The following is a 26,552-nucleotide window of genomic DNA, read 5'->3' as shown; positions in this document are numbered from 1 at the left end:
TGAGTGCATATCCCTTTTGGAACCCTTTTTCGAAAAACACGTTAGCCACGCACAAATTCCAAATTTTTCAAAATGGTCGACATATGTCCCAGAAAAGTACTTTTTTCACCATAACTTTTGATACAGTGATAGTATTTGAATCATTTAAGTATCTATTGTGCATTTATTTGATACATCCTTTTTAACATGGTTAGTATCCACCATAATGTTTGTTTTCAGATTTGACCCAAATACAAGATGGTCACCATTCCCCTGGGTTTAATGTTCAAACGTTTTTGGAAACAAATAACAGAAAAACATTTAAGGTGTCATGTCCAACTAAATTGGAAATGCAGTTCAAGGTCAAGGTAAAAATGTACCAAAAACCATCGCGCAAATTTGGGGCTTGCGGTCGGCGTCGGGGGGCCTGCACTTTTAAAATCTCTGCAGGATTTTTTCTAGTTCCTATTAAAATAGTTTGAGTTATCAAGTACACAGGGCAATCCTGCCCTTTCCCATACAATACACTTTTATTCCATGCTTTAACAGGATGGGATGTTGCGATGGGCATCCATAGAAAAGAAAAGAGGTTTGCATGGCAAGAGGTCTTGTCTTTGGCAAACTCAGCCAGTTTCCACCAATGGTTGAATATGACGACCTGAAGGTTATTACATTACATTATAGTTTTATTTTTTCAGATTGTGGTTTTCAGAAAGTTTTATTTTCAGAGTTTCAAAACAAATCAGTGACAGAACAGTGAGAACACTGCCAATAATGATGTGACTCACAAGCTTGCGCCTGTGTGGTCAAATCTCTTAAAAAAGTCAGTGCTGAAAACTCAGTTCTAAAAAAATACATTGCAATGTTTTTAAAAATAAATACTCACCCTTACAAAACTTTTTTCTTAATGTATGAACACCTATTCGCAGAACCCTATATACAAGGTTTAAAAAATTTAAAACTTTGAAAATGTGGTTGTGAAAAAAATTTAACTTTGAAATGTGGTTGTGAAAATTAAGAAGATAAAATAGAACACAAAATCCTGTTTTCTACTATCACTTTTTTCAAAGGTGTCGAGTTTTCAAACGCAGACATACAAACCTTTGAAACTTTTTTAGCCAGGTTTCAATAATGGCAGACAAACAGTTCCATATTTTCACAGCATTATTAAACCTTTTTAAGGCCTGGTACAACAAAACATTCTAGTCTGTATGTTTAGGTCATATCTCCATGACAACACTGAGGGGGTGAATTTTTTTCTATCAGTCTAGTTTTTATTAAATTTTCTTTTTTAAACCTAAGAATAATATATACATCAGCTAGATGGGCTTATCTCCCTCCACCCAACGTCACATCAATGCCCTTTTTCAGTAAGAGGAAATGAGGCGGAGTAACTATCTGACAAGATGGTGACTCATAGGACGATTGGATGCAGTTGGAATAACTGAGGTCAGCCCGGATGCTACATCCATTTTATATACTATCTATCTATGTATGCACCGCTCCTCAAGTGCATTTCTCACTGATGGCTGTCACACATTCAGGTCTACATGCTGATTGATGTCTTGTATTTCATTTGATTTCAATATTAATACATAGAACCTAGAGATGATTCAGTATAATGAGGTGTAGTGCATCAGGAGCTGAATGCAGTGTATGTAAAGCCCTCAACAGATGTAATTTATTCAAAACTTAGTAATGAGCATAGTTTCAGTCTCAGCCCTGAACATGAAAGTCCTGGCACAGGTTTGAGCTATAGCTTCCATTCCAAACCCATCGTTACCACTATAGATTTGTTCACAAAGTATGTGTGTTTTTTAAGACACAATACCAAGGTTTACTATCAATATAATCAGATAAATAGTTAACTGGAGACATGTAGAAAAAGTAATTTAAAGATGAAAAAAGTATGTACCTTAGCGAGATCTCTCAATCCTTTTTCATTTCAATATTTATTTAATGTCTTTATATCTGAGGCCTTTCTTCAAATACATTTCTAGGGTATGTGCACTGTTTCGGTGTTGTTTTGTTGTATTCATTTATATCTTACCCACTTATTCGCCATGGAAACATTGGAAACCGCCACCACAACAGAGCCCACGCACCCATGAGAAGTTATTAGACTTCTATTTTGAGATGGGCCTCAAATTTGAAGAAGAAAGCAATCTATGCAATTTGCGTTTTAACAGTTTTTAACTGTTTTTAAACTGTTTTAATCATTTATCCCTGCCTGGCGGTCCGCTCTGTGGCGTCGCTGTTGGCGTCTGTGTTTCGCTGCCCGGCTTCGGTACTCCTCCGGCCGGTCCTAGCTCTGGGTGTGCCGATGGCGGCGGCGGCGGCGGATGCGTCGCGCCCTTTGTGCTTGGCGCCTCTGGCCTTGCCTCATGGGCTGGGCATGGCCGGTCCGGCGGGCCCGAGTGGGCTGTACGGGCTGCCCCTCCGGGGGTTTCGGCTGTGGTTGCTCCTCGTGGCAGCGGTGCATTTGGCTATTTCCCTATTCTATACTGTCTATTCTCTATCTATGGCCCCGGTCCTCCTCGGGACTAGTGCCGCACTGGGGCGTGCTCTCTGGGGGCGGGGTTCTGGGGGGCAGGCTCTGGGTCTGGGGGGATGGCTCCGATTGTGTGTCGGTGGGGAACGGTAGAGTGTAAATCAATGTAATTTAATGTTAATTGTGTTCATATTGTTTAACATTGTTATAGCGTTATTATTAACAGCCTGAGGAGCTGCCTCGGTCTCGGTTTGTCTGGGCCTGAGTACCGGTTGTCCTCCCACTGAAAAATTGTCCTGCCGACGCTAATTGCATAACTGATACCATTTCTCTGACATTTGTTCTCCTCTGTCTATCTTCCATGATTGGCTGAGCGATGCCCCGGGGGTTCTCTCCCTCTGTCTACCAAGCACTCTCCATGCTACTCGACTGACTCCGAGTTCTGTGCGGAATCAGCTGTCCTAGGAACGGATTCCCCCCGTCTGCTATTGCCTCACATCAGCACTGATTCACCGTCCATCAGTATAGTACTCTTTCTACTCGCTTGCTTGTTCAATCTTTAAATTCATTTTTGCTTTGCTCATTGGTTGCCTGTCTGTCCTCTTCCAGTTTCCCTGGTCGTGACAAGACGATGTGGATCTGGTCCGGTAACATCTGAGAATGGACCATCAACGCTGAAGATGTTGCAGTGGTTAAGGACGCCACCTGGTGATGTGGGATGTAATCCCGGCTCTGGAAACCTTAGTTTTCCCTGGTGGTGATGAGACGGTGTGGATCCTCTGGCAGCATCTGAAGTCTTCCTGCATCCACACTATTCGCACTTTATTTTAGTATTACCATGTAATTGCCTGGTCAATGATCAAATTCCTTCCTGATTTTCTCTACTTATGACATCTATTGCAGTATGTCCGTCCTGGGAGAGGGATCCCTTACTTTGTCGACTCTCCCTGAGATTTCTTAAATTTTTTTTTAATCCCGGTAAAGGGTTTTTACTGGGAGTTTTTTCTCAGCCGAGCTAAGGGTGTAAGGGCAGGGTGTCATATTGTATCATATTGTATGAAATGTAAAGCCCACTGAGACAAATGTATTTGTGATTTTGGGCTATACAAATAAAACTGATTTGATTTGAAAAATAGAAGAAAAAAACTATTCCTAAAATCCATCAAAAAAGTTTTTTTTTCCAACATTCAATGTATTATTTTCCTTGATGTACTGATTACACCTAAATAGTAACTTGTGACAAATCAAATCGCCCTGCTTGAGCTGTGGGATACTTCAAAGTTGGATGAAAATCTCTGCAGGTTTCACACTGTGAGCAAACCTTTCACATTGTCATGTAGTCATCTGATCCATTGTTAAAGGTCACCTATTGAGCAAAATAAATTTTTTCATGTTTTTTCAACATCAATATGGGTCCCCAGTGTGACAAGAGACTATCAAATTATGAGAAAAAAACAACCATCTCTCTTTTTCTCCACCTTTGTGAAACCTGTGTTCAAAACCAGTCAGAAGTCAGATTTCTCCAATCCCCTTGATTACCAACTCCTGTGATAAACACGTCCCCAGATTACCCCGGAATCTCATTGGCAGCTAAATTCAAACCTGCCAATCAGAGCAGACTAAGCTGTTTGGAAGGCGTGGCTTAAATAGACAGTCTCTAAAATAGAGTGTTTCAGAGATTCAGCAATTACAATACGAGAAATATAAAGTTTATTTTTGGACACTACCCCATGAAAACAATTTTCAGTAGAAGACTCAAATTAAAAATATTAACCTTAAAATGTGCATACATTATGTTACCGTTATTTTAACCGACAAAACAATGTTTATGATGGCTTGGGTAACTGAATTGTGGGCGACACCAACTCACCGTCGTATTAGAAAAAGTCGGAAAATCACTGTTGCAGTCACACACAGACAAACGTTCCTTTATTGTGTATTTATGGACAGTTTGCACATTTATCATTAGCAACAAGGATGATTCATCAACTGTAATAAATCCTCTCAGTTGTACTATTTGGAAAACAAATGCATGTATGTATGAATAAATAATGAGATAATGTGAATAAATCCAGTTGTTTGTTTTTTCCCCTTCCTTCCAGTGACTTGCTGTATACATTATAAATCAATTCATCTAGCAAAAACATATGCTAACTTTTTATAAAATATGGGCTTTTCAGATCAAGTCCAGTGTCTTCAAAGGCATCCCCAACGAAGATAAAAATCAACCCTTTGAAACCATTAGTGAAATGCCACTATGATACATATTCCAGAAATATCACGAGGTTAATAAAAACTGACATCAATCATCTAGAGGAAAACCTACGGAGGTGCACAAGAAAAATACATTCTCTTGGTGGCACGGAGAGGGAGGTGGAAGGGAGGGAGGGAGGGGGGGGGAGGGGGTTATAAATTAGGGCCTGATTATGTACTTTTGAGAGCATTTCAATATAAACATTCTACCTACTTGTTCTTCTTCACCCCTTTCACCAACACTGAGGCAAACATTGTCATCACATTTATACAGAAGTTACACTTTATTTTACAGTCTTGCTTAGCTTATGTGCACTATGTTCCCAGCATTCACACAAACAGAAGTGTTCAGATATGAACTTTGTAGCCATTCCGTTCATAAAAGCCAAGAGCATGAGCGGACCTTCAGTTGTAACACACCCTCTCACAATCATTATTGGGAAGATGTAGAAACTGTGGCCTTATGGACACTCAACCCTAATGAATTACTTATTTTGGTTGAAAGCTAAATAAAATGTACAGTATATTTATTTTGATTTAACGTTTTCTATATCCACTTTATATTATATAAAGTGGATATATTATATATTATATTATATTATATTATATTATATTATATATATATATATATATATATATATATATATATATATATATATATATATATATATATATATATATATATAGAGAGAGAGAGAGAGAGAGAGAGAGAGAGAGAGAGAGAGAGAGAGAGAGAGAGAGTTTTAAGGGAATGTTCAAGGGAATATAAATTGTTGAAGAAAAATTTTGAGGTTTGGCAGTCATGGGCTACTTTAGGATACTTTTATTTAAAAAAAAAATAATAATCATGGACCACTGTTACATTTTGTAAAACTGTTTCAAGTGTTGTGTAGCAGCAGAAACAGAATTCAGCAGCCATTGAGGTAATTTGCTGGATTCTTTCACTGATATTTATTTATTATTTAATACATCTAGATCAGGGGTGTCCAAACTTTTTTCACTGAGGGCCACATACAGAAAAATCTACGAAGGGCCGGGCCACTTTGCAAAAATAACACATTTATCAGGACATGTAGCTGCTCTGATGTTTAGTTTCATAGTGTCTTCGTAAATTGTAATCCTTCTTCACGGCAACACTTTCCTCGCACATCAAACAGACACATTTCCCCTCTTGTTTATATGCCGATGATACACCCAGTGTTTTCTGCCTTTGCGTCCAATGTCCAGCAGGGTGAAAATAGTATCCAGCCGAGGTCCCGACCCTCCTAGGGGGGTCTGGGGGTATGCCCCCTCGGGAGATTTTTTTAAGTTTTTAAAGTGAAATGCATGAATCTGGTGCACTTTGAGAGGGAAATTAAGAGGCTAAATCTGAAGAATTTTGAATGAAAAAAAAAATGGAGACACTGTCAGATGAAATAGAAGCTATTGGAGAAGGACACATAGATTTTCCATAATAATATTAATTTAAAATAAAATATTATTCAGGGTCCTCTGGGATGGGCTTGTTGCTCTTTTTCTTTTATGGGACATATTTCTCAGTAATATAATGAGTGCATTTAAATTATTTAAAAATTAAAAGCGCCATATTACATTATATTTTTAAAATGTGCCCCGGGCCAATCAATCAGTGTTGGACACCCCTGCACTAGTGGGTTAACTAAGAAATGCAAAAAAAAAAAATATATATATATATATTTTTTTTCAAAGGGCCATATTACATTATATTTTTAAAATCGGCTGCGGGCCAATAAAAAGCGGGCCGCGGGCCGCAGTTGGCCCGCGGGCCGTAGTTTGGACACCCCTGATCTAGATATTTTAGCAGCAGTACGTGAACCAACATTCTGCTTAGCTAATTAGCACTCTGCTGTTGTACACCTTCGCTTACACACTTGATAATGTATTGGGAACTGGAGTTGCCATTGAGTTGTCAGTTTAAGTTAATGCCAGCTATTTAGCTAAAAAAAATAGAAGCAAAAAATATATGTTAAATTATGTTATTTTTTGCAATCATATCAGTCAAATACATTTCTTTTAGATAAAGGAATCTTCCAAATGCATTTAAAAAAAGCCATCATGCTACAGCAAAATGTTTTTTTCTGTATCTGAAAGCACAAAAAGAAAAGCATGTAGCCTGACATGCCTTGAGAAGTATATATAGTAATATACTAAAATAATGTTCAATATGATTTATTCTTTTAGCATTTTAAATACACTCAAACTGTAGAAACAATTTAACTGAAAGAATCGTTATTCAGGGTCCACTTAGATATTTCAACCACATCTCAATGTTCTTCAAGTTTGCTTAGTGGTCAGGACTCACTGGAAGTATGGTTGTATGTGTTGTGTGTGTGAACCTTTAGTTAGGATTCACTTATCAACCTACAAGGTCCGGTAAAACTGTGGCAACCAAAAGTGAATAAGGTTTGAAACACGTTTGAAGTTTATTCAAAATATATCTTCTATACATTTGAACCTGATTTGAAACATTATGTTGTATGCCTATTCAAACCTATATTGCTTGTATTTGACGGTAACACTTTACAATAAGTGTACATTAATGAACTTTTAGTTAATGCTTATCTAATGCTTCGTTAATAAACATTAACGAAGCTGATAGTAACTGCTTAGTTAGTGCTTAATGAGCATCAACTAAGTATTAACTAACTGTTATGCTTAGTTAATGCTTAATTAAGCATTGGTTAACTAAGCGTAGTAAATTCCTTACCAAGCATTAACTAAGCATTAACAGTTAGTTAATGCTTAATCAGCATTAACTAACCATTGTTAGCATTACCTAAGCATTAAATACATGTTAATTAATGTACCCTTATTGTAAAGTGTTACTTTACTTTGTTATTGACATTTATTTCCTTTTCAGGTTAGTGCCATTTAGAAGAAATTTTCGAAAACAAATCTCCTGAGTGAGCTACTTAACACCAATGAATGTTGGATACCTCTGTCTCTTCAGGGGGACTTTATACAGTATAGTAAGATTATTTATCTCATATTTTCAAAACAGCTGGTCCTTTCACACACCAACACTGTGGCTGAGAGTCGATTTGTGTCACAACAGCATAGCCTCGCCAACACAGAGAGATTGTAGAATAAAGTGCACTGTAACTGAATCACATACACATCTTTCCAAGTACAAGTAGTAGTTTGTGCGCCGTACAGCTTGGGAACTGGGCAGAGAGCTTCAGGGAATCATTCATCAAGGTTGGACGGTGGAGAAATGTGCCTTTTTGTTGGTATTAATAGCCTGGGGTGAAATAGGTCTTCTCCGACTGTGGAGTGGAGAGGATCTGGCAACTCGGGTGAGCCCTATCTCACTTTTTCATCCACTGTTTTCGGACTCAAAACCCCCTTCCGGGCCTCTCAAGCTGTTACTGCTGGAGAGGCAGTGAGTGTCATATCATCAGAAACATTTGAAAAACGGCCCGGCCCTACTCTTTACATCTCTCACTAAATAATATCTCTCTGATAAATTCATGATTGATAAAATTCGCTTCTCTCTCACAATTAAATTAAAATCATTTGTGGTGATTAAGGCAAGTCTTTCCATTTATAAACAAGACATTTAAAACTCAGTATATGCAGTCGAATAGGAAAGAAACAGAAGAAAGGTCGGACTTGTCCCAAAGTAGTCATGTTGAACCGTGCTCCTTCGTTTGAAAACCTTTCACGTTTTGCTCTTCAATTTTCTTGAAGAAAAAGTCTTGTGAAGTTCCCATACTTTTTCTTTTTTCCCCGCTTATAAACAGACCATCTCACATTCCACAGGGTCCCTTTTAGACGTTATAGAAGCCTGTGTTTTTTTTATTATAGATTTCATCATAAAAGTCGCAGTTATACGTGCACAGACGGCACACTCTTGTTGAGGACTTGCGCCCTCATTAGCTGGACGCTGGTCATGATCTTCTTCTGGTGGCCCATCAACGTCACCCCGAGCCTCTGGATGTCTCTTCAAGACACACACGCACGCACGCACACACACACACACACACACACACACACACACACACAAATACAAACACATAAAACACATTTATTTTAGTGATCCATTACACTTAAATGCTTTCTTTTATGTCCACACGTCCATGGATATTTGTGTGTTTTTCTTAAACACACCACAGTGGTTTAGAATGTCCATACAAACGACAATGCAGAAAACGATTGAAAAAGCTGACCTAATAACTTTAGGCCAGTAGGTGGCGATAATGTGTCATGTCAAACACCATAAAAGAACATTTAACGCTACGTCATCAGCAGTTGCCGATGGCGTGCTGTGTCGCAACGAGCTAGTTAACGTTAGCAAGATGCTAACAATCTTCTTTGACATGCTTGCTACATTCACTATGTGTGAATAAACAAAAACGACTTGACTAAATAAATACGATAATTATCGTTATTTGTGGCTGTCTTTCGTCCAATCTTAGATCTTCTTGCTGAAGATTTGCAAAGCTTTATGGGATATTAATAGGAGGTTGACCCCGACTAGTTGAGTATTCGATTGAAGTAGCCTGATTTGACTGCCAATCTCACAGTCGAATAGTAGTAAAATGTGGTTATAACACAAGAATCATTCAAGTCCGGCTTCAGGCGGTTGTTGAATGTCTGATTTTACATGGAATTGCTTGGTTTCTCCCAATAAATCATGAAACAAGGCCTTTTGTGACACAATTAACAGCCTATTATACTGTAAAATGTTCTTTGAAAAATGGAAGCCAATGTCCCAATTGAGAATATGGATCATTGAGCCGAAAGGAAAACAAACATGAATCCACATTTGGTCCAACAGGCAAGATTCGACCAATCATATTCAACTATGTAAATTCTTAGTCGGGGACACCCCTACATCTAACAGCTCACCATCACCTCTGAGCTGTTATCACTCTCCGTCATTGGTCACAGAACTTACCCTTGGTTCATGCTTATGATGTGTCCCAGAGTGTGGTAACCCCCTGCTGCAAAGTGCTCCTTGTAGCGGCCCATCTTGATGGTGTCCAGCCACTCATTGACTGAGTTACAGCTACTGAAGTCTGGGATGGCTCTCTCCATCAGGGGAGGACTGTTTAAACTGCATTCAAGAGAGAGATAGAGAGAGAGAGAGATGGCCAAAGATAGACGGGGAGAGAGAGGAAGATGAATGGCAAGACAAAAAGAGTAGTCGTACGTAGATAGCCCGAAAACGAGAAAAGGGTGAAAAAGTGATCAAGGGGGAAATAGCAGGGACTTTGAAATGTGCACGTAGCCGAGGCAGAAAATCAATGGCAGTTAAAATGATAGAGAAGAAGGTGTCTGCTGTGGTTGCAGCAGCATTGGGGTAGATGAAAACAGGGAGGAATCGCTAACACTCTCCCTAATACTTGTATCGCCCTCACGCCAGACGCAAAGTGCCATGCGCCACTGACCTGGGATGTGAACAGAGCAATTTAACACAGAACTTTAGCTTTAGCCCATGTGTCCTCTCAAAAGCCCGCTCCTACATTCACAGCGGATCAATGTCAATATCACAGATAGGCTTGTACTTAAGGCACAGCGCGTCTATCAAGAGATGAGCTTATGGGAAAAATGAACAGGATCGCTGGCTCTGGACCTGAACTTTGAGGGTAACTTTAAATGGCAACTTTATCCCGCTGCGCTCATGTTCGACAGTTGTTGGATGAGATTGGATTTACTCTGCCTTCCCACACCCAGGATACTAACTTAGTAACGTAACAGTCCGTCATGTATATTGTCCAGGAGATCAATGCTTTTGATTTGTGGCTTTAAGTAGAGTCAGCAAGCCTGGAGAATGCTCTGGAGAAAGATCATCAATATCGGGGTGCTCCGTGAAGTAGTGGCTAGAGCGCCCACCCTATAGGCTCAGTCCTTGTCGACCCATTGACCTTTACTGCATGTCATCCCCCTTTCTCTCCCCATTTTCCACTCTGTATTTTCTCCCCTCAACGTTCAATAAACCGCTAAAATATCTTTAATTTTGTTTTGTTTTAATCAGCAATATCTCCTCACAATCCGCTACCTGTCTGTAATGTGTGTTTGCCCTGAAAATAAATCCAGTGTTAATTCACAGCAAATGCTCTGTAAAGGGGCATGTTGCTACCTACGGTGTGCTCTCTTTCTTTACATACCCTTTGTTTACATACCAGTTTTACAGAGCCTAGGATGTATATCAACACTGGATTTCCTTCCAGCCAAACACAATAGGTAATGGATCGAGAGGAAATATTCACCTATTATGACAAAAAAAGCATTTTCCAGAATCACTGACTCCACTAATAATCCCGCTAATCACATGTTCCCAATGTATGATAACATTTTTGAGGACTATCACGGCAAATTAAATCAAAAGTCAACCTCGGCACGTGACACGATGCATCCATAATGCTTTGCTGTAAATATGGCTCTATGCGGTGGTCCACCCACCTGCAGAGCATGTCCATAGACTTCAGGTTCTCCGGGTTGCGGATTAGCTTGTCCAGAACAGTGACTATCTGGCAGAAGCGCGGCCTCTCGTTGCGATCCTTCTGCCAGCAGTCCAGCATGAGTGTGTGCAGAGCCCCGGGGCAGCCCATCGGAGCAGGCAGCCTGTAGCCCTCTTCCACTGATTTGATCACCTGCACATGTACGGCACAATATGGATGGAACTATCAACATTGTCTGCTCTGAAAATGGTTTGCAGGATAGGTATGGTCAGTGTTGGGGAAGTTTCTTTGAAAGCTTTACAAACAACCAATAACTTCACACTAGAGTTGAACTGTAAAGCAGAGCTACCGTAGGGAGGAATCCAGTTTGGTTTACTCAAGCTAGAAAAAGTAGTTCAAACTACTTTGTGAAATAAGTAATCAAATTGGCAATGTAAAATAAAACACAAAAAAGTCACATGCCAACAAGAAAATGCCAGAAACTAACAGGGCCAATCTGTTTTACACAGGTCATACATGAACCAAAAAAATAACATTATAAATAAGAAATGTAAACAAAAACACATTCAAAACAATAACTGACTATTTTCACAGATGAGCTGACTATCCAGCTTCCTGAAAGGTGAATTTCAGTCCTCCTCTTTTTTTTGCCTAATTTTTTTATTATCAGTAGTTAACTACTCAGAAAAGGTCAAAGAAAAAGTAATTTAACTACCTGAATCACTATGCTAAATATGAATGTAGGTGATCTGATGTAGTAAAACTACTAGTTTAATTACATGTGGTTCAACACTGGCTATGGTCAACAACAAAGAGTGCTCACGTCTCTGTTGGTGAGGTTCCAGTATGGGCGCTCTCCGTATGACATGACCTCCCACATGACCACGCCGTAGCTCCACACGTCACTGGACGAGGAGAACTTCCTGTAAGCGATGGCCTCCAGGGCCGTCCAGCGGATTGGGATTTTCCCTCCCTGTCAGGAACACAGAACACTTTTCACAAGGGTGTATTTGACCTTCTGAGATAGATTTAAACATTGTATTTCTTTTAACACGTAGTTTATATTTCTATTTTTTGCAAGTTTTAACCCATAAGGACCCATGGTGACACCCACGTAACACACACTTTGAATGTCCTACAATCTTCCATATACAGCTTTTTTGTTGACTTTTACTCATTAAGTCCCTAAGTGACATATACTCAACGTCCTGGTGTGGTGGTAATGTGACAGTCATGTGACTATGTCAGGAAGTGACCTCCCAAAAATTGCATTGTGACATGTGCACACAAGTGAAGGACCCAGCTCATTTTAAAAATCTTTTTTTTTGTTACTAAAGGTGAGTTTAAACCCATTTAACAATTATAATGCGTTAATAAGGTGTCCTTTATTACATTTAACTTAGTCTGACCATATTTCATGAATAAATTAATGTAGAACAAGTTAGGAAAATATCGCTGTGACGTATATGTCACATCGGGTTTTAGCCTTAAAATATTCTTGGAAATTCTGATGTGACATATTTGTCACAATAACAAGAATGGTAATAAGCCGCTCAATTAGCTACGCTGTTTCAATTATTTTGAATTAATAGATGTTCTTTTGTGCAATTCAAAGTACATTTGAACATATATAATAAAAAAATAATGATAAATTATTATGTTATTGATCAAATATATTACAAAACTATTTTTGCATATCTGTAAATAAAACAAACACAATTCACTGTCCTATGCTGGTCCCATTTGAATGTAGTAGGCTAATTGTTTTATTTTTTCTTATGTATGACTGAGAATAAGCACTACACTGTTGAGAATGCACTTGAGATCATCATGGGAGATGAAAGTGAATTTGAAGGCTGTGACGACAATTGCTTGGATGAAGACCCAGAGGACCCTGATTACACTCCCAACAAAAAAGAAATGGAGAGGGAGTGGTGTGGCGATTCAGACTCTAGTGAATCAAGTGATGTAGATAGATGAAGTGCCACAACCAAACACAACAATTTTCTTGGAGAAAAGCAGGCCTCCCCTGGCAGGCCTAGAGGGCGGGTCCCCTCAAGAAAGTGTGTAGTGGGCTCAGGAACTGGACAGTGTTTGTGTGGTTGCTTGAGCGCCTTCAGGAGCTGGTAGCTAGCATGCTGGGGCTGGTAGCTAGCATGCTGGTTGCTGGAGGCCGGGGACTGGAGCTTGCTGCTGGAAGCCAGCGACTGGAGCTTGCTGCTGGAGGCCGAGGTCGACTCGGAAGCTGGAGAGCATTGTGGTAATGGAAGGCAATCCAAACTCACCAGAGGCAGAGGCTTGAAGCTGGGGACCGGGGGCAAAGGCTTGTAGCTGGGGACCGGGGGCAGAGGCTTGAAGCTGGGGACCGGGGGCAGAGGCTTGAAGCTGGGGACCGGGGGCAGAGGCTTGAAGCTGTGGACCGGGGGCAGAGGCTTGGGCTTGTGCTGGCAGCCCAAAACTCAGGAGGGTATAAAAAGCTCTTTGCCCACTCTGGTAGGGACTCCCCAAGCCAAGGCTGTAGCTCCACAGCTCGGTGTGCCAGTGTCAAGGCTGCCTCTCGGTGGTCGAGTGTGGGGCCTTTCTCCCAGGCTTTCTTGAGGCAAGAAATGGTTAATGTTACCTCCTCAAGCTCGACCTCAAAATATCTGTCTGCTGGGTCCATACCTGGTCTGAGTATTCTGTTACGGTGAGTGGCAGACAGGCAGGCAAGGAGGACTCAGATGCAGACAGTTTCACTAGAAGACTATTTATTCCTTCCAAAAACTCCAAGAGGCGCAAAAAGGCTAGGCACATGGAACACAGGGACAGACTCACCAACAGGTACAATACTCAGACAGGGAACAAAGACACACAGGGATATACACACACAAGACAGGGCAGACAACGAGGGACAGGTGCAGCACATTAGGGGCGGGAACAGCCATCAACAAGAGGGAAACTTGACAGGACATGGGAAGGAACAAGACAGACATACCAAAATAAAACAGGAAACACAGGTAACCACCAAAACAAGACAGGACAAAGACAGACCATGACAACAGTAGCTTGTTGAGAGGTGCTCCAATGAGGCAATGTTATGTGATTCTATTCAGTTTGCGCAGTGGCGAAGTGGGTAGGGAGTTCGCCTCTGGTGTGCAGGGTCGGTAGCCTGGCTCCGCCCGCCCGCCTACTTCCGGCCAAATTTAATTTTCCCTTCAGTAGTCAGTCTGGATGTACAGCCCATTTCCCAGTTTTGCCGGAGATTCGACAGCCGGTCCAATCAGCGAACAGAGCGAGTGGCTGAGAACGATGACGTCAAAGTCGCGCTCCAGTTTCAGTTGCCAGAAGCCGGCTCATGACACACGTGACGACCAAACGTTATGCGATTGGTTGGCTAATCCAGAGTGGCACTGGGCAGATCCAATAGTTTTAAACTTTAACAGACACCCGCCTCCATGAGTGAACGTTTGCCAATTACAGCACTGCCAGACCTTCTGTACAAATGAAATGAAGTACAATGGTCTGGTAGCACCAGGCTACAGGGTCGGAGGTTCGATCCCCCGTCTCCCCGCCACATGTCAAAGTGTCCCTGGGCAAGACATTGAACCCCAAACTGCTCCCGATAGTTAGCTTAGTAGTAGTTAGCGTAGTTACCCTGCGTGGTAGCTGCTGCTATCGGTGTGTGATTGGGTGAATGTGTACAAAACAATGTAAAGCGCTTTGAGTCTGTGAAAAATGGAGATAAAGCGCTATATAAGTCCATTTACCATACCATAAAACAAATCTTCAAAATAATTTGTTGTTAAACAGAACTGTTAAAGTCACAATATTGATATATGTTGTGGAAATGCAAATAAAAATGCAAATGTGTGTTACTAAGCAGAAAAAACTGTCATGTTGATTCATTCTCAATTAAGGAATACATTTACCATAAACGCCCAATGTGACATATGTGTCACATCACAGATCTTTGACATTAAGGGGTAGTATTTGAAAAAAAACTTCAGAAATGTGTTCTTTGTGGTCCACTTGGTCTGTGTTATATCTGCCATATTTTTCCTTTAAGGAGAAATGGGTCTGGGTTCTTATGGGTTAATTTAGTTTTAATTTGTTTACATTAAATGTTTTTGGGTTACTTTATTTTCTTTTGTACAGTTTTAACAGAGGTAGGGGGGTGGACCGAATTTCCTTTGGCATCAATAAAGTATCCATCCATCTATCCATCCATCTATCTATCTATCTATCTATCTATCTATCTATCTATCTATCTATCTATCTATCTATCTATCTATCTATCTATCTATCTATCTATCTATCTATCTATCTATCTATCTATCTATCTATCTATCTATCTATCTATCTATCTATCTATCTATCTATCTATCTATCTATCTATCGTGACAGCTCCTGGCACCTCCTGATTGGCAGGCTTCCAGGAGCTGATTGCTAATTACAAACACCCATGCTGGCTGATCTCCTCAGCTATATAAGCTGCAGGAATCAGCCACTTGGGTCTCCCTCCCTTGATGTATGGTTTGTTTTGCGGTGCGGTGCGGTGCGGTGCGTTGCGTTGCGTTGCGTTGCGTTGCGTTGCGTTGCGTTGCTTTGGGATTTGGGATTTGCGATTTGCTTAGGTAGTTTTGTTTTGCACATATATTACATTCTTCACTCACACAGACACAGCACCCATTACTGATTACTGATATTCATGCACCACTTAGTACTTACTTTAAACTTGGCTTAAATAAATTATTATTTGGTTAAACTAATTATCTTGGTTTAAATAAATTATTATTTGGTTAAACTAATTATCTTGTGTGGTTTCCTCGTTGTCCTTCCCTTGAGCCGGGATGTGACACTATCTATCTATAAGACATTGAGGTTAGAGAATCAAACGCGTCCATCTTGGCTATATTCTGAGTTTTTCTTGTCAACAAACTCCTGAAAAGACCAAAATCAAAAAAGGATGCATCCTAGCAACTAATACAGGTGTAAATCTTAAGCCTTATACAGTATATGTTTATCCTCTGTACCAAAGAGGTCCATGTTTAAGAACCTATTTATACTGCTATTATGTACAGTATATTATAGTTTAAAGTACTGATGCCTTAATGTGCAAACAGCAGTTCAATGTTACAGCTATTGGCTTATTGACCGCTCAACATACTGTTCTGCATTTGTAACCGTGCATGCACATTATACGCTGTGTTTAGGTTTTGTGTGTAGAATGCTAATCATCAAGTAACCAGATGTAAAATAAATATACTGATAATTTAGTAAAGTATGACCTAAAATACTTTACAGAGTAAATGCAGATAAAATCATAAAGCTAAATTACACTGCGGTTAAAAATACTGAACAGAGCCAGTGTGAGCATGTGTTGCAGGCCAAGACAGGAATAGACTTGCAAATGTTGGCAAGTTACTGTATGCAAACTACTTACATTATCTCCATGTAGAAGTGACACTTAATTAAGTTGACAAATTGATCCATCACTTCTTCAACAAACAAAGCACTCCCTGTGGGTTATTTTTAACATGTGAAGGTTACACTCTCAAAAAGTAGTCTGGATGTCCTGCTAAATGTTAAAAGCAGCAACATGTCCCACTGGAATTGTCCAGCCTTAACTCTTGATCTCAACGCTCTCAAGTTTTTTTCAAAGTGACTTTGTTGCTAGATTCTGCAGGGTGGGCAGCTTAATTTAGGTTTCCAGGCAACTTTACAATCCATTTTCCCCTTCAGACTGTCTCTGAGTGAAGCTCATTACCTTGCTTTCTGTAATGCGATTGCTGTGCTTTAAAAGGTAGAGTCAGCGAGTCGCAAGAACGCTGGTTGTCAAAATCACTTTTGGTCAAAATCAGTGAATATCTCCTCACAATCTGTACTGTGTGTACTCGCTGAAAAAACAACAACAACTTGGGGATTAATACAGAGCCTAGGGGTACAGGTATGTAAACAGAGGGGATCCACCGTAGCTAGCAACATGCCTGTTTACAGATCCTAGGCTGTGTATTAACACAGGATTTTTTCAAGCCAAACACAGTACTGACAGGTAGTGAATCGTGAGGAGATTTTGACAAAAAAACGCTCAACAAGCATTCTCCAGAAAAGCTGACTCCACCTTTAATTGAGTTCAACACAACATTTGTAAAATGCTGATTTCCACATGTGTGCTGATAGCATCTGACTCTGGAAGGAACTGCCTAAAGCTGGGAACACACCGCATTGGCCGCCTGCGGCGGTTGGCCGCGTGAATGCAGGAGGTTCGCCGCTTGGTCATATTGGGCCATGTTCACCGCAGTCGCCGCCACGGCCAACCGCCGCCTCATAGTAGGCGGCGGTTGGCTGCGTGACCGCAGGAGGCTCGCCGCTTGATCATATTGGGCCATATATTCCTGACGCCGACGCCGAGATCAGACCTGTCACACTTACGGTGCAACAACAACAATAACATGGTCCAGCTGTGCCAAAAAATACAGATGTAGGTTCACTGTGTAACCAGCGGCAGTCTTGTCACAAATATCATTAAACAGCCTGAACACGCACCCCGATCGCAAATACACACACATTAACAGCAATTCAGCAACATACTAAACACATTAACAACAGCAGTGTGTGCTCAGCAGCACAAATAAAGGCAGACATCAGCCTACCTGAAAGTGAAAGTGTGCCGGCTGACGGAGGACAACACCGGTGCTTCGCTGTACTAGAATTCCACACGGACACTGCCATCAACTTTGGGTTCATATTATCCTCAGGAACAGCACACAGCTGGGTGAGTTTCACTATGCTAACCGGCGCTACCTTGGCTAAAGTACAACCAACAGCTAAACAGATGCAAAATAGCCTACACATATTTGCAGAATGTATTGGAAGCCCGATGTCCTCACTCCACACGCCCACCTCGTCTTGCAGACCACCGCCACCGGGCAATCTCAACGCTGATTGGCTGTGGAGGCGCGGTGCCCGGCGGCGCTGCAGAAAAAGATGAAAAATTTCATCTTTTTCTGCGGCGCCGTGCTCGCCGCACAAGCCTTCGATTCACGCTCCTTCGATGACACAATTTCTATGCGCCGCTAATGGCCGCGCTCCCGATTCACGCGCCTCTCATGAGGCGCGGCCACGCGCCGCGCAAGCCCCCGCCGCCGGCCGCTGGACGCCGATTATTGGGTGGACGCGCAGCCACGCGCTAGTACATTGACTTTGTATGTAATCTCGCCGCGCGGCCAGTGCGGTGTGTTCCCAGCTTTAACCTTTCTTCTTAATCCATTGGTTCCCACCAGGCCGCAGCTTTAATATTGGACTGCTCTCTGGAGCACTTACAAATATGATTATACTTTGCTCTCGCTTTCATGCGGCTTTGATTGTGTTTGTATTGCTTTTGCACTGTTGCATTTGTCTTGATGATACTGTCTTGGCCAGATATCAGCCATCAAAGAATAAAGGTTATACAAGAATAACATATACACATTTGAACTTGTCAGGTAAATTAAAAAATGATGAAGACATACGTACATTTGCCCAAATGTTCAGGTAATCTAATGCCCAGAGAGAAAGGAGATTATTTTTCTCTTGGCAGGCACTTATTGATTTGATCTTGAAGGATATATGAGATCGGAAGTTCAACATTTGGAACACTTAATGCTCAAGGCCACCACTAATTTAAGGCTGCCTGGGCAGCCTTAAAGATGACTCTCCACTGATATTTAATATAAAGCTCAGTTTCTATCAAAAGGAGCACTATTGGGGGGGGCTTGTGGTGTAGTGGTTAGAGCGTTCCTCACATGAGGCTCAGTCCTCAGAAGCAGACCCGGTTCGATTCAGACCCGTGGTCAGTTCTCTGGATGTCATTCCCCTCTCTGCCCCATTTCATCTCTGTCTCTCTGCACTATAAATAAAGCATTGATAATGCCCAAAAAATAATCTTAGAAAAAAAAGGAGCACCACTAAGTTCAATTTGATCGTATGAGGCTTCCTACCTGTATGGAACTCATTGCGATCATGAATGTGTATTTTACCATGAGTCTTCAACTTTGACAGATATGTGAAGGTGTGTGTGTGTGTGTACCCTCTTTTAGATATAACTCAAGGATTCAAGTCCCCTCTTGGCTACTTCTTAGAAGGTGCGACAAGGAACTTTGAAATATTTCTGAAAAAATCACATTTTTCCTCTAATGATTATTAATTACATGTAAAAGCAAACGAGACCATCAGTGCAAATAATGCTATTCTTATATAGTTTTTCTTTATGCCTTTGTCATGGGTACCCTCACCCAGCAACAACTACAGTAGTATGAACACTACCTCTTTTGTCCAAAGGGGGTGCAAGAATGAACACAAACTGAAAGTTCCCCTGGGCACCTCTTTAAAGAAAGAAAAATCCACATTTGAAGCAATATTATGATAAAATACCTTAAAAGAAAATGTTCTATGCTTTTTTTCTCCTTTTTGTAATTTTTTTATTTCCATAAATAGAGATCCTCACTTGGTCAATATAGACAAATAGTCCACTGTTAGCGAGGTAGGAATGTATGTGTGTGTGTGTGTGTGTGTGTGTGTGTGTGTGTGTGTGTGTGTGTGTGTGTGTGTGTGTTTTTGTGTTTGTGCTTGTGCTTCAATAATGCTTGCCTCAATGTGAAAACTCACACTGGTGGTGTATGCGGCGTCGGGGTCGTCCTCCAGCACTCTGGACAGGCCGAAGTCAGACACCTTACACACCAGGTTGCTGTTGACCAGGATGTTGCGTGCGGCCAGGTCTCTGTGGATGTAGCCCAGGTCAGACAGGTAGGTCATCCCCGCCGCAATGCCACGCAGCAACCCCACCAGCTGGATGATGGTGAACTGCCCATCGTGTCTCTATATATGGGGTAAAAGGCAGAAAGAAAAGGTAGAAAGGAAGATCAGAAAGGAGGAGGAGAGGCTAAAATAAATAAGTTTGAACATTTTGCCTCACTCTCCGGCTCTAGAAAAGGCGACCAGTCCCAGCAAGCACACAGGAGCCCTTAAGGTGCGAACACACTGCACACCACCGTGCGGCGAGTTTACATACAAAGTCAATGTATTTTGCGCGGCGTCGCGCGAATGGGCGACCGGCGGCGAGCGCGGCCGCGGCAGAAGTTGAAAATATTGAACTTTTTGCCGCCGGCCGCGCCGCGATAGCCAATCAGCGTTGAGCTCCTCCCGACGTCACTCGCTTCGGGACGACGGACAGAGGAAATTAAGATGGATGAAAACATAATAGTCACAGTTTGCTCTCATAAATTCTGTGAATAGCCTATTTGTCTGTTGCCTGCTGTGTACAGCTATCAGTTTTGCTTTATGAACCAAGTTAGCACCCTTTAGCTTGGGTAAAGCACCATCAGCACAGCAGACTGGCCCGGTTAGCACCAGCACCAGCAGTGAGATCGTAGCATTAGGGATGTCGTTAAAGTTTATCTTTTGACCTGCTCCCCTTGACTACCAGTTTGAGCTAAGCTAACCTGGATGAGTGACTTTTGCCCATTTCTAGATCAAAAATGCATGCACAGTTACAGGAACCGTTTCTGTCGCATTTTCTTGAGTCGAGTGAGCCATAGAGCTAAAAATATATTTTTTAAACTATTCCTTTAAAGGCAGATGAATAAACGTGATGGTATAGCAACAGAAAAAGATGAGGAGAGCGATAATAGAAGAGATTTCAATCAAGATAAAAACAAGATTAAAGATGAGAGAATAAAAGACGAGAGGGATTTGCTTTAAAGTAATAATCCACATTCATGTAAGCAAATAGTGGGGGCTGTTTAACATTGTCGATGTAATACAATGTTAAATCAACTGATTAACAGTCTTGTCAAAGAACATTTTCAAATGTTAGAATCACACACGATCACAGTACACAGACAGGAAGCGGATCGTGAGGAGATATTCATTGACTACACCTTTAAACTTTATTCAAACAGGTAGTCCCATTGAGATCGAGATCTCCTTTTCAATAGAGACCTGTGTGAAGAATGATTTGACATTCGTTGTTACAATTATGGATATCTACTGGTATGAATATTTTAGTGGATAACATGTTTGGCATATTGCCCAGCGCAATGTTAAATGATGAGCAGTTATGGCCATCATAGCCTAATACAGAAGGACAAGAGATCAACACTTAATTGCAGAAAATAGAAAAAGCCCTGTAAAACAAAAGAAAAAGATTAACTGCTTGAATGTACAAACCCTGAGGAAGGAGTCCAGAGAGCCGTTCTCCATGTACTCTGTGATGATCATCACCGGTTTGCCTGAGGAAACACACAGGAACGCTCAGAGATCTCACTCTGCTGTACTACATATTTACAGAAACTGATTCCATCTATGTGTTTTTATTATTCCACAGTGAGCCTATCCTAAAGAGGGCTTTTTAGCTTTTAAGCATGAATAAGATAAGATAAGATATACTTTATTCATCCCAGCAGGGAAATTCAGATGCTACAGCAGCCAGCATACACAGAACACAACACAGCACATATCTTTTTTTTTTTTTTTTTTTTTTAAGAAAACACTTTAAAAACACCTAAAACGCAAGACAAAGCCGGAGCTGCTGCAACAGGCTGCCACTAGCGCGGCGCCACCAATACAGTCTCACGAATACAGTCTCTTTATACAGTACAGGCCAAAAGTTTGGACACACCTTTTCATTCAATGCGTTTTCTTTATTTTCACGACTATTTACGTTGTAGATTCTCACTGAAGGCATCAAAACTTTGAAGGGACATATGGAATTATGTACTTAACAAAAAAGTGTGAAATGACTCTTAAATAGGTCTTATATTTTAGATTCCTCAAAGTAGGCACCCTTTGCTTTTTTGACAGCGCTACAAACCCTTGGTGCTCTCTCAATGAACTTCATTAGGGAGTCACCTGAAATGGTTTAGCAAAGAATTCCACATGTGTTCATTCAAAGTTTTGATGCCTTCAGTGAGAATCTACATTGTAACTAGTCATAAAAATAAAGGAAACGCATTGAGCGTGTCCAAACTTTTGGCCTGTACTGTATGTCTGGATAAAGAGTCTGTTTTTAATGTTTCCCCTTGACCTAAAGGGTAAGTTCACCCAAACCAACAAGACATACATTTTTTATCAACCATTTTTGGTGACTATATACTGTAAATAGTGTATCTTATTATTGAGGTGACCAGTGGTCTTGCATCATAGGCTTCATGTCCGTCAAACATTTAAGTAAAGTGTAGTTAGTATAAAACAGTAAAGTATTTAGATGTGTGTGTATAGACTCAATGGCCCTCATTTATCAACCGTGCGTAGACCAGAAAAATGGGTGTACGTACATTTCCACGCAAATCTCGGCATTTATCAATATGGACGTTGGATACGCTCAAATCCCACGCCAGCTCTCAGCTCGTGTACGCAAGTTTGTAAACAGCATGGACTCGCAGTGCAGGCTGTGCCGGGTAGCCGATGACTTTGTTGGACAATTATTAGAAGGTAATACAAATGCAGTGTTTGCTCAGACCGAAATAAAGATATTAATCACTTAAAATTGTGCAGCTTATGGTGTGAAACTGAGTAGGAGAGCTGATTCAATAGTGCGCACACCGGCCACTTAGGAGCGCTGCATGGGACTGCGTAAGGGCAGTTATCTTCGACTTGGAGCAGCTGGGGGGACACTGAGGCACGGGGGCTGCATTCATTCAAAATGTTAGCCTAAGTATTAAATATGTAGTAGGCCTACACTGCTCTTTATGATAAAAAATACACGGCACAACATTCAACTTAACATTTTATTTATTTGACGCACTTTTTAGATGTTAGTTCCTCTTTTAATGTGTCATTGATCGCTTAAGCGAGCGATTTATTTCCACCGTTAACCGGCACGTTTTTCCGATCTGCTAGTGGAGCAGCTCAGCAGGACAGTGGGCGCTCTCACAGCTGATTGTTGCCGGGTCGGCTTGTGCAGCTGACGGCCGGGCTGATCACTCGTGCCAAGCGCATACTGTCATACAGTAAAATGCAAAATGCGTTATTTTTAGTTTTTAAACCCCTTTTGAGTAGTGCTATCTAAAAGGACCAATACATTTTAATCATTAAAATCTCTGCAGACGTGTATTTCTTTTATGGGGACCATTATCGGACAGTTGGTGCGTCTTTTTCTCCTCTACCACTTATATTATGCCCGCACGTTGGTTGCATTTCAGAACAGCAACACCCTTTTTTTAGTGGCGATTTTTGAGTCAGACCACTTTTTCTTCATCTATGTAAAGAAATGGCGACATATAATTGTATATGCTGTTTTATAGCATTTGAGCGCTGGAGATTGTTTGTTGTCAACATCAACGCTGTTGACCGCAGGAGTTATTCCCTTCCTAACTGCTGCCTTCTGTCGTTCTTTGATGCCGCTTGTAATGCTCCGAAATGAAACTATTTTTTTTTCTTCTTTCGCTTTTATTTTGTCAATTTCTACTTCAGAGAAGTTCCTCTTCTGTGCCGTAATGTGCATATCCATGTCGTAAAACCTCTGGGCGAGGCCTCTAAACTGAGAAAATATAGGGGCGTGATACGATTGTTTTCAGCCGCCGCATTTATCAATAATGGCCTGGCGTATGCCAAGATTTGCGAGATACGACTGTTTGATATATCCCACGCGATACCTGGCGTAGGGAGGTATTTGCGCCAGATTCTGCACCAGTTTCCACGCAAGTTTGATAAATGAGGGCCACTGTGAGTATAAGCCTACTGTAAAAATTATAACAAGAGTATGTGCCAACGCCACAATGCAATTGAAATTAATCCTATTTGAGACTCAAATGTGGAAGTACAATGTCATTCTCATTGAATCACAAAAACATGTTGCTGTTAATATTATTGGTTACATTCTATTGTGAAAGTTTGAAATTAATTTAATTATTTCAATGGTTTGGGTGAACTGACCTTTTAAAGTACCTTGTTTGTGAAACAATTTTGAGCATGAAGCAAGGACCCAATTTCACTCTGGCATAATAATTATGTGAAGGAAGTGGTGATGTGATATAATTATAAGCAGAACTATAACCCCTGTACAGATCCTTTTACCTCATTTTACCTTTTACCCTCCCACTAAAAATAAATGCAACTTATCATAGTCCCATGTGATCTGAGCTCCATGGCAAATCTTAAGCCATTTTCTTAATCTTCTCCTGCCTCTTCATGGGAATATAAAAAGGTACTCGACAATGTATTTTCCTCACAAAATGGAAATGGAAATCTTAAATTATGAGTAAAGCTGCCAAATTATTTATTTATTTTTTGATTGCATTTAGTTGCAATATTTCAATAGCAATTTACCATGTTCTTTATAATAATGTTTTTTTTGCATTTCGCAACTGTTTTTTTTTGTTAAGATTATTTTTGGGCGTTCCTCGCCTTATTACACATATTTGGAGAGACAGAGTTGAAATGGGGCAAATAGGGTAGGACATGCAGAGAACTACCACATGTTGGAGATCGAAACTGGGTCTGCTGCGATGAGGACTGAGTCTTTAGGGGGGACACTCTAACCACTACACCACGAGCGCCCCCATTTCACAACAGTTTTTAAGTCAATATTAACAATGTTAAACAATTATTACCAGTGTATATTTTGGGAATAAAATGAATGCAATTAAAGTTACTTTATTAACTTGACTTTTAGATTTATTTCCAATCAAAAAGAGTTCAATGAGCTTGAAGTATCACAATGTCTACTTTAAAAATGCAGCTAGTCTAAAAAGAAAATAAATGCTACAACAACACTGCAGTCTAGAGGTAGGAGACAACTTCAAAGTACTTATTCTGTAAAATACTTTTTTGGAAAATGGTTCCACATTGAGAAATATGATAAGTGTACTGCACTTATATGCTTAGGTTGTACGTCACGTACACCCTAAGCATGTAAGTACAGTATGTGTTAGCTAAGAACTCAAAATACGTTGGGGATATTTTAATTTTCTTCAAGGTGCATATTATGTTTTACTTGTCAACTGACCGTGCACTCCCTGTCCTCAGGGAGGGTTTCTCAAAAAAGTGCTGTGACATGATTTTCAAAGTGTCTAGCCTGAGAAAAGCTGTTTAACAAGCTCATTCACATCACGATAGTCACAACTATTACTATGTGGTAATTCGATCGTTTTTTTTAGAGGCTGCGTACTCTGGGTTACCACTCCCTCCAGTCGGATGACGTTGGGGTGGTCAAACTGGGCCATGATGGAGGCCTCGGCTAAGAAGTCCCTCTTCTGCTTGTCTGTGTATCCTGCCTTCAGGGTCTTCAGGGCCACCGGGATGTCTCTCTTCCCCGGGAGTCTCATACGTCCGTAACACACCTCTCCAAACTCCCCTAAACACACAGACACAGAAGGATCCCAAAATCAAAGCTAATACAATCTGCCTTTCATTTTCATTCCACCGCATTTAATATGTATTGCTCCGAAGCCATGGCTGTAAATAGAAATGTGTAAGTTAATTTGCTAGGTTAGATAAGAAATCCACAAATACTGTAGGCTGTCTGCATATGTGCAAAATTGGTAGTGTTGCTGTAATTGTCCATCAGCTTCTATCTCATTAAAGGTCACCTATAGAACATGCACCTTTTCATGTTTTTTCAACATTAATATAGATCCCTGGTGTGACTAGAAGTATGAGGGAAAAAAAACGTCTCTCTTTTTATTTGTTCAAGTGACTGGCTTGTTAGATTCAGGGCCAGACTGGGCTTTATGGAAGGCTGGCCGTAAAGAGACAGGGTCTAAAACAGAGCATTTCAGACACTGGTAGAAAAAGAGGAGATTTAGCAATGGGACTGAGAAATAAAAAGTGTTTTAAGGACACCATGAAATCAGTTAGGGTGTATTCACACATGCCGTGTTTAGTTCGGTTGAAACGAACTCAGGTGCACTTCCACCTTTGGTGCGCATCTTTCAGACATGTGTGAATACAGCAATCGCACTCGGGGGCGGACCAAACAAACGATCCGAGACCAAGCTGAAGAGGTGGTCTCGATGCGGTTCCATACGCACTCTGCTGCAGTTCGTTTGTGGTGTGAATTTGTCCGGACTCGATCCGACCCAATTGCAGGAAGCACTGTGCCTTTTCTTTTTTAATAAATCACCGTCAGCTTCACATTATGGGAAAGTGTTGCCGTTGTTGGGAAGATTAGTTGTGGTTTGACCGGGAGCCCGAGCAAATATATTACATTTGATAGACAGGACGTGTAAACATGCTGATGTGTTCAGCGATCAGATGAAGGAGAGGGGAGCGTCTCCCGCACAGTGCCAACAGGTTCACGCTGCGCATTGTATGAAGTGCGTGTTTTTATTTTGCTTCCCATGTTACGGGACCGTCAATACTATCCCCGTGTCAGTTTGGAGCAGAGCTGCGCCGAACTCACACAAAGCTGACACACGGCTATATCAGCTGTGTGTCAGCATGAGCCT

General features: G+C 41.0%; 1 protein-coding gene across 1 annotated transcript in view; it reads right to left on the bottom strand.

Moving 5' to 3' along the window:
• Nucleotides 1-8,569: 8,569 nt before the first annotated feature.
• epha8 (eph receptor A8) overlaps nt 8,570-26,552 on the bottom strand; it is a gene marked incomplete at both ends in the record, with an annotated part of 137,672 nt that continues 119,689 nt past the window's right edge. The window contains 7 exons of the mRNA XM_080026042.1: nt 8,570-8,684; nt 9,642-9,800; nt 11,150-11,340; nt 11,972-12,121; nt 19,774-19,983; nt 21,334-21,395; nt 25,274-25,459. Coding sequence (XP_079882168.1) covers nt 8,570-8,684; nt 9,642-9,800; nt 11,150-11,340; nt 11,972-12,121; nt 19,774-19,983; nt 21,334-21,395; nt 25,274-25,459 — 1,073 coding nt within the window. The remainder of the gene's footprint in view (nt 8,685-9,641; nt 9,801-11,149; nt 11,341-11,971; nt 12,122-19,773; nt 19,984-21,333; nt 21,396-25,273; nt 25,460-26,552) is intronic.

Source organism: Ammodytes marinus, assembly GCF_949987685.1.
Source record: "Ammodytes marinus genome assembly, chromosome: 4".
NCBI classification, from domain to species: domain Eukaryota; kingdom Metazoa; phylum Chordata; class Actinopteri; order Uranoscopiformes; family Ammodytidae; genus Ammodytes; species Ammodytes marinus.
This window is presented reverse-complemented; position numbering and strand designations above follow the sequence as displayed.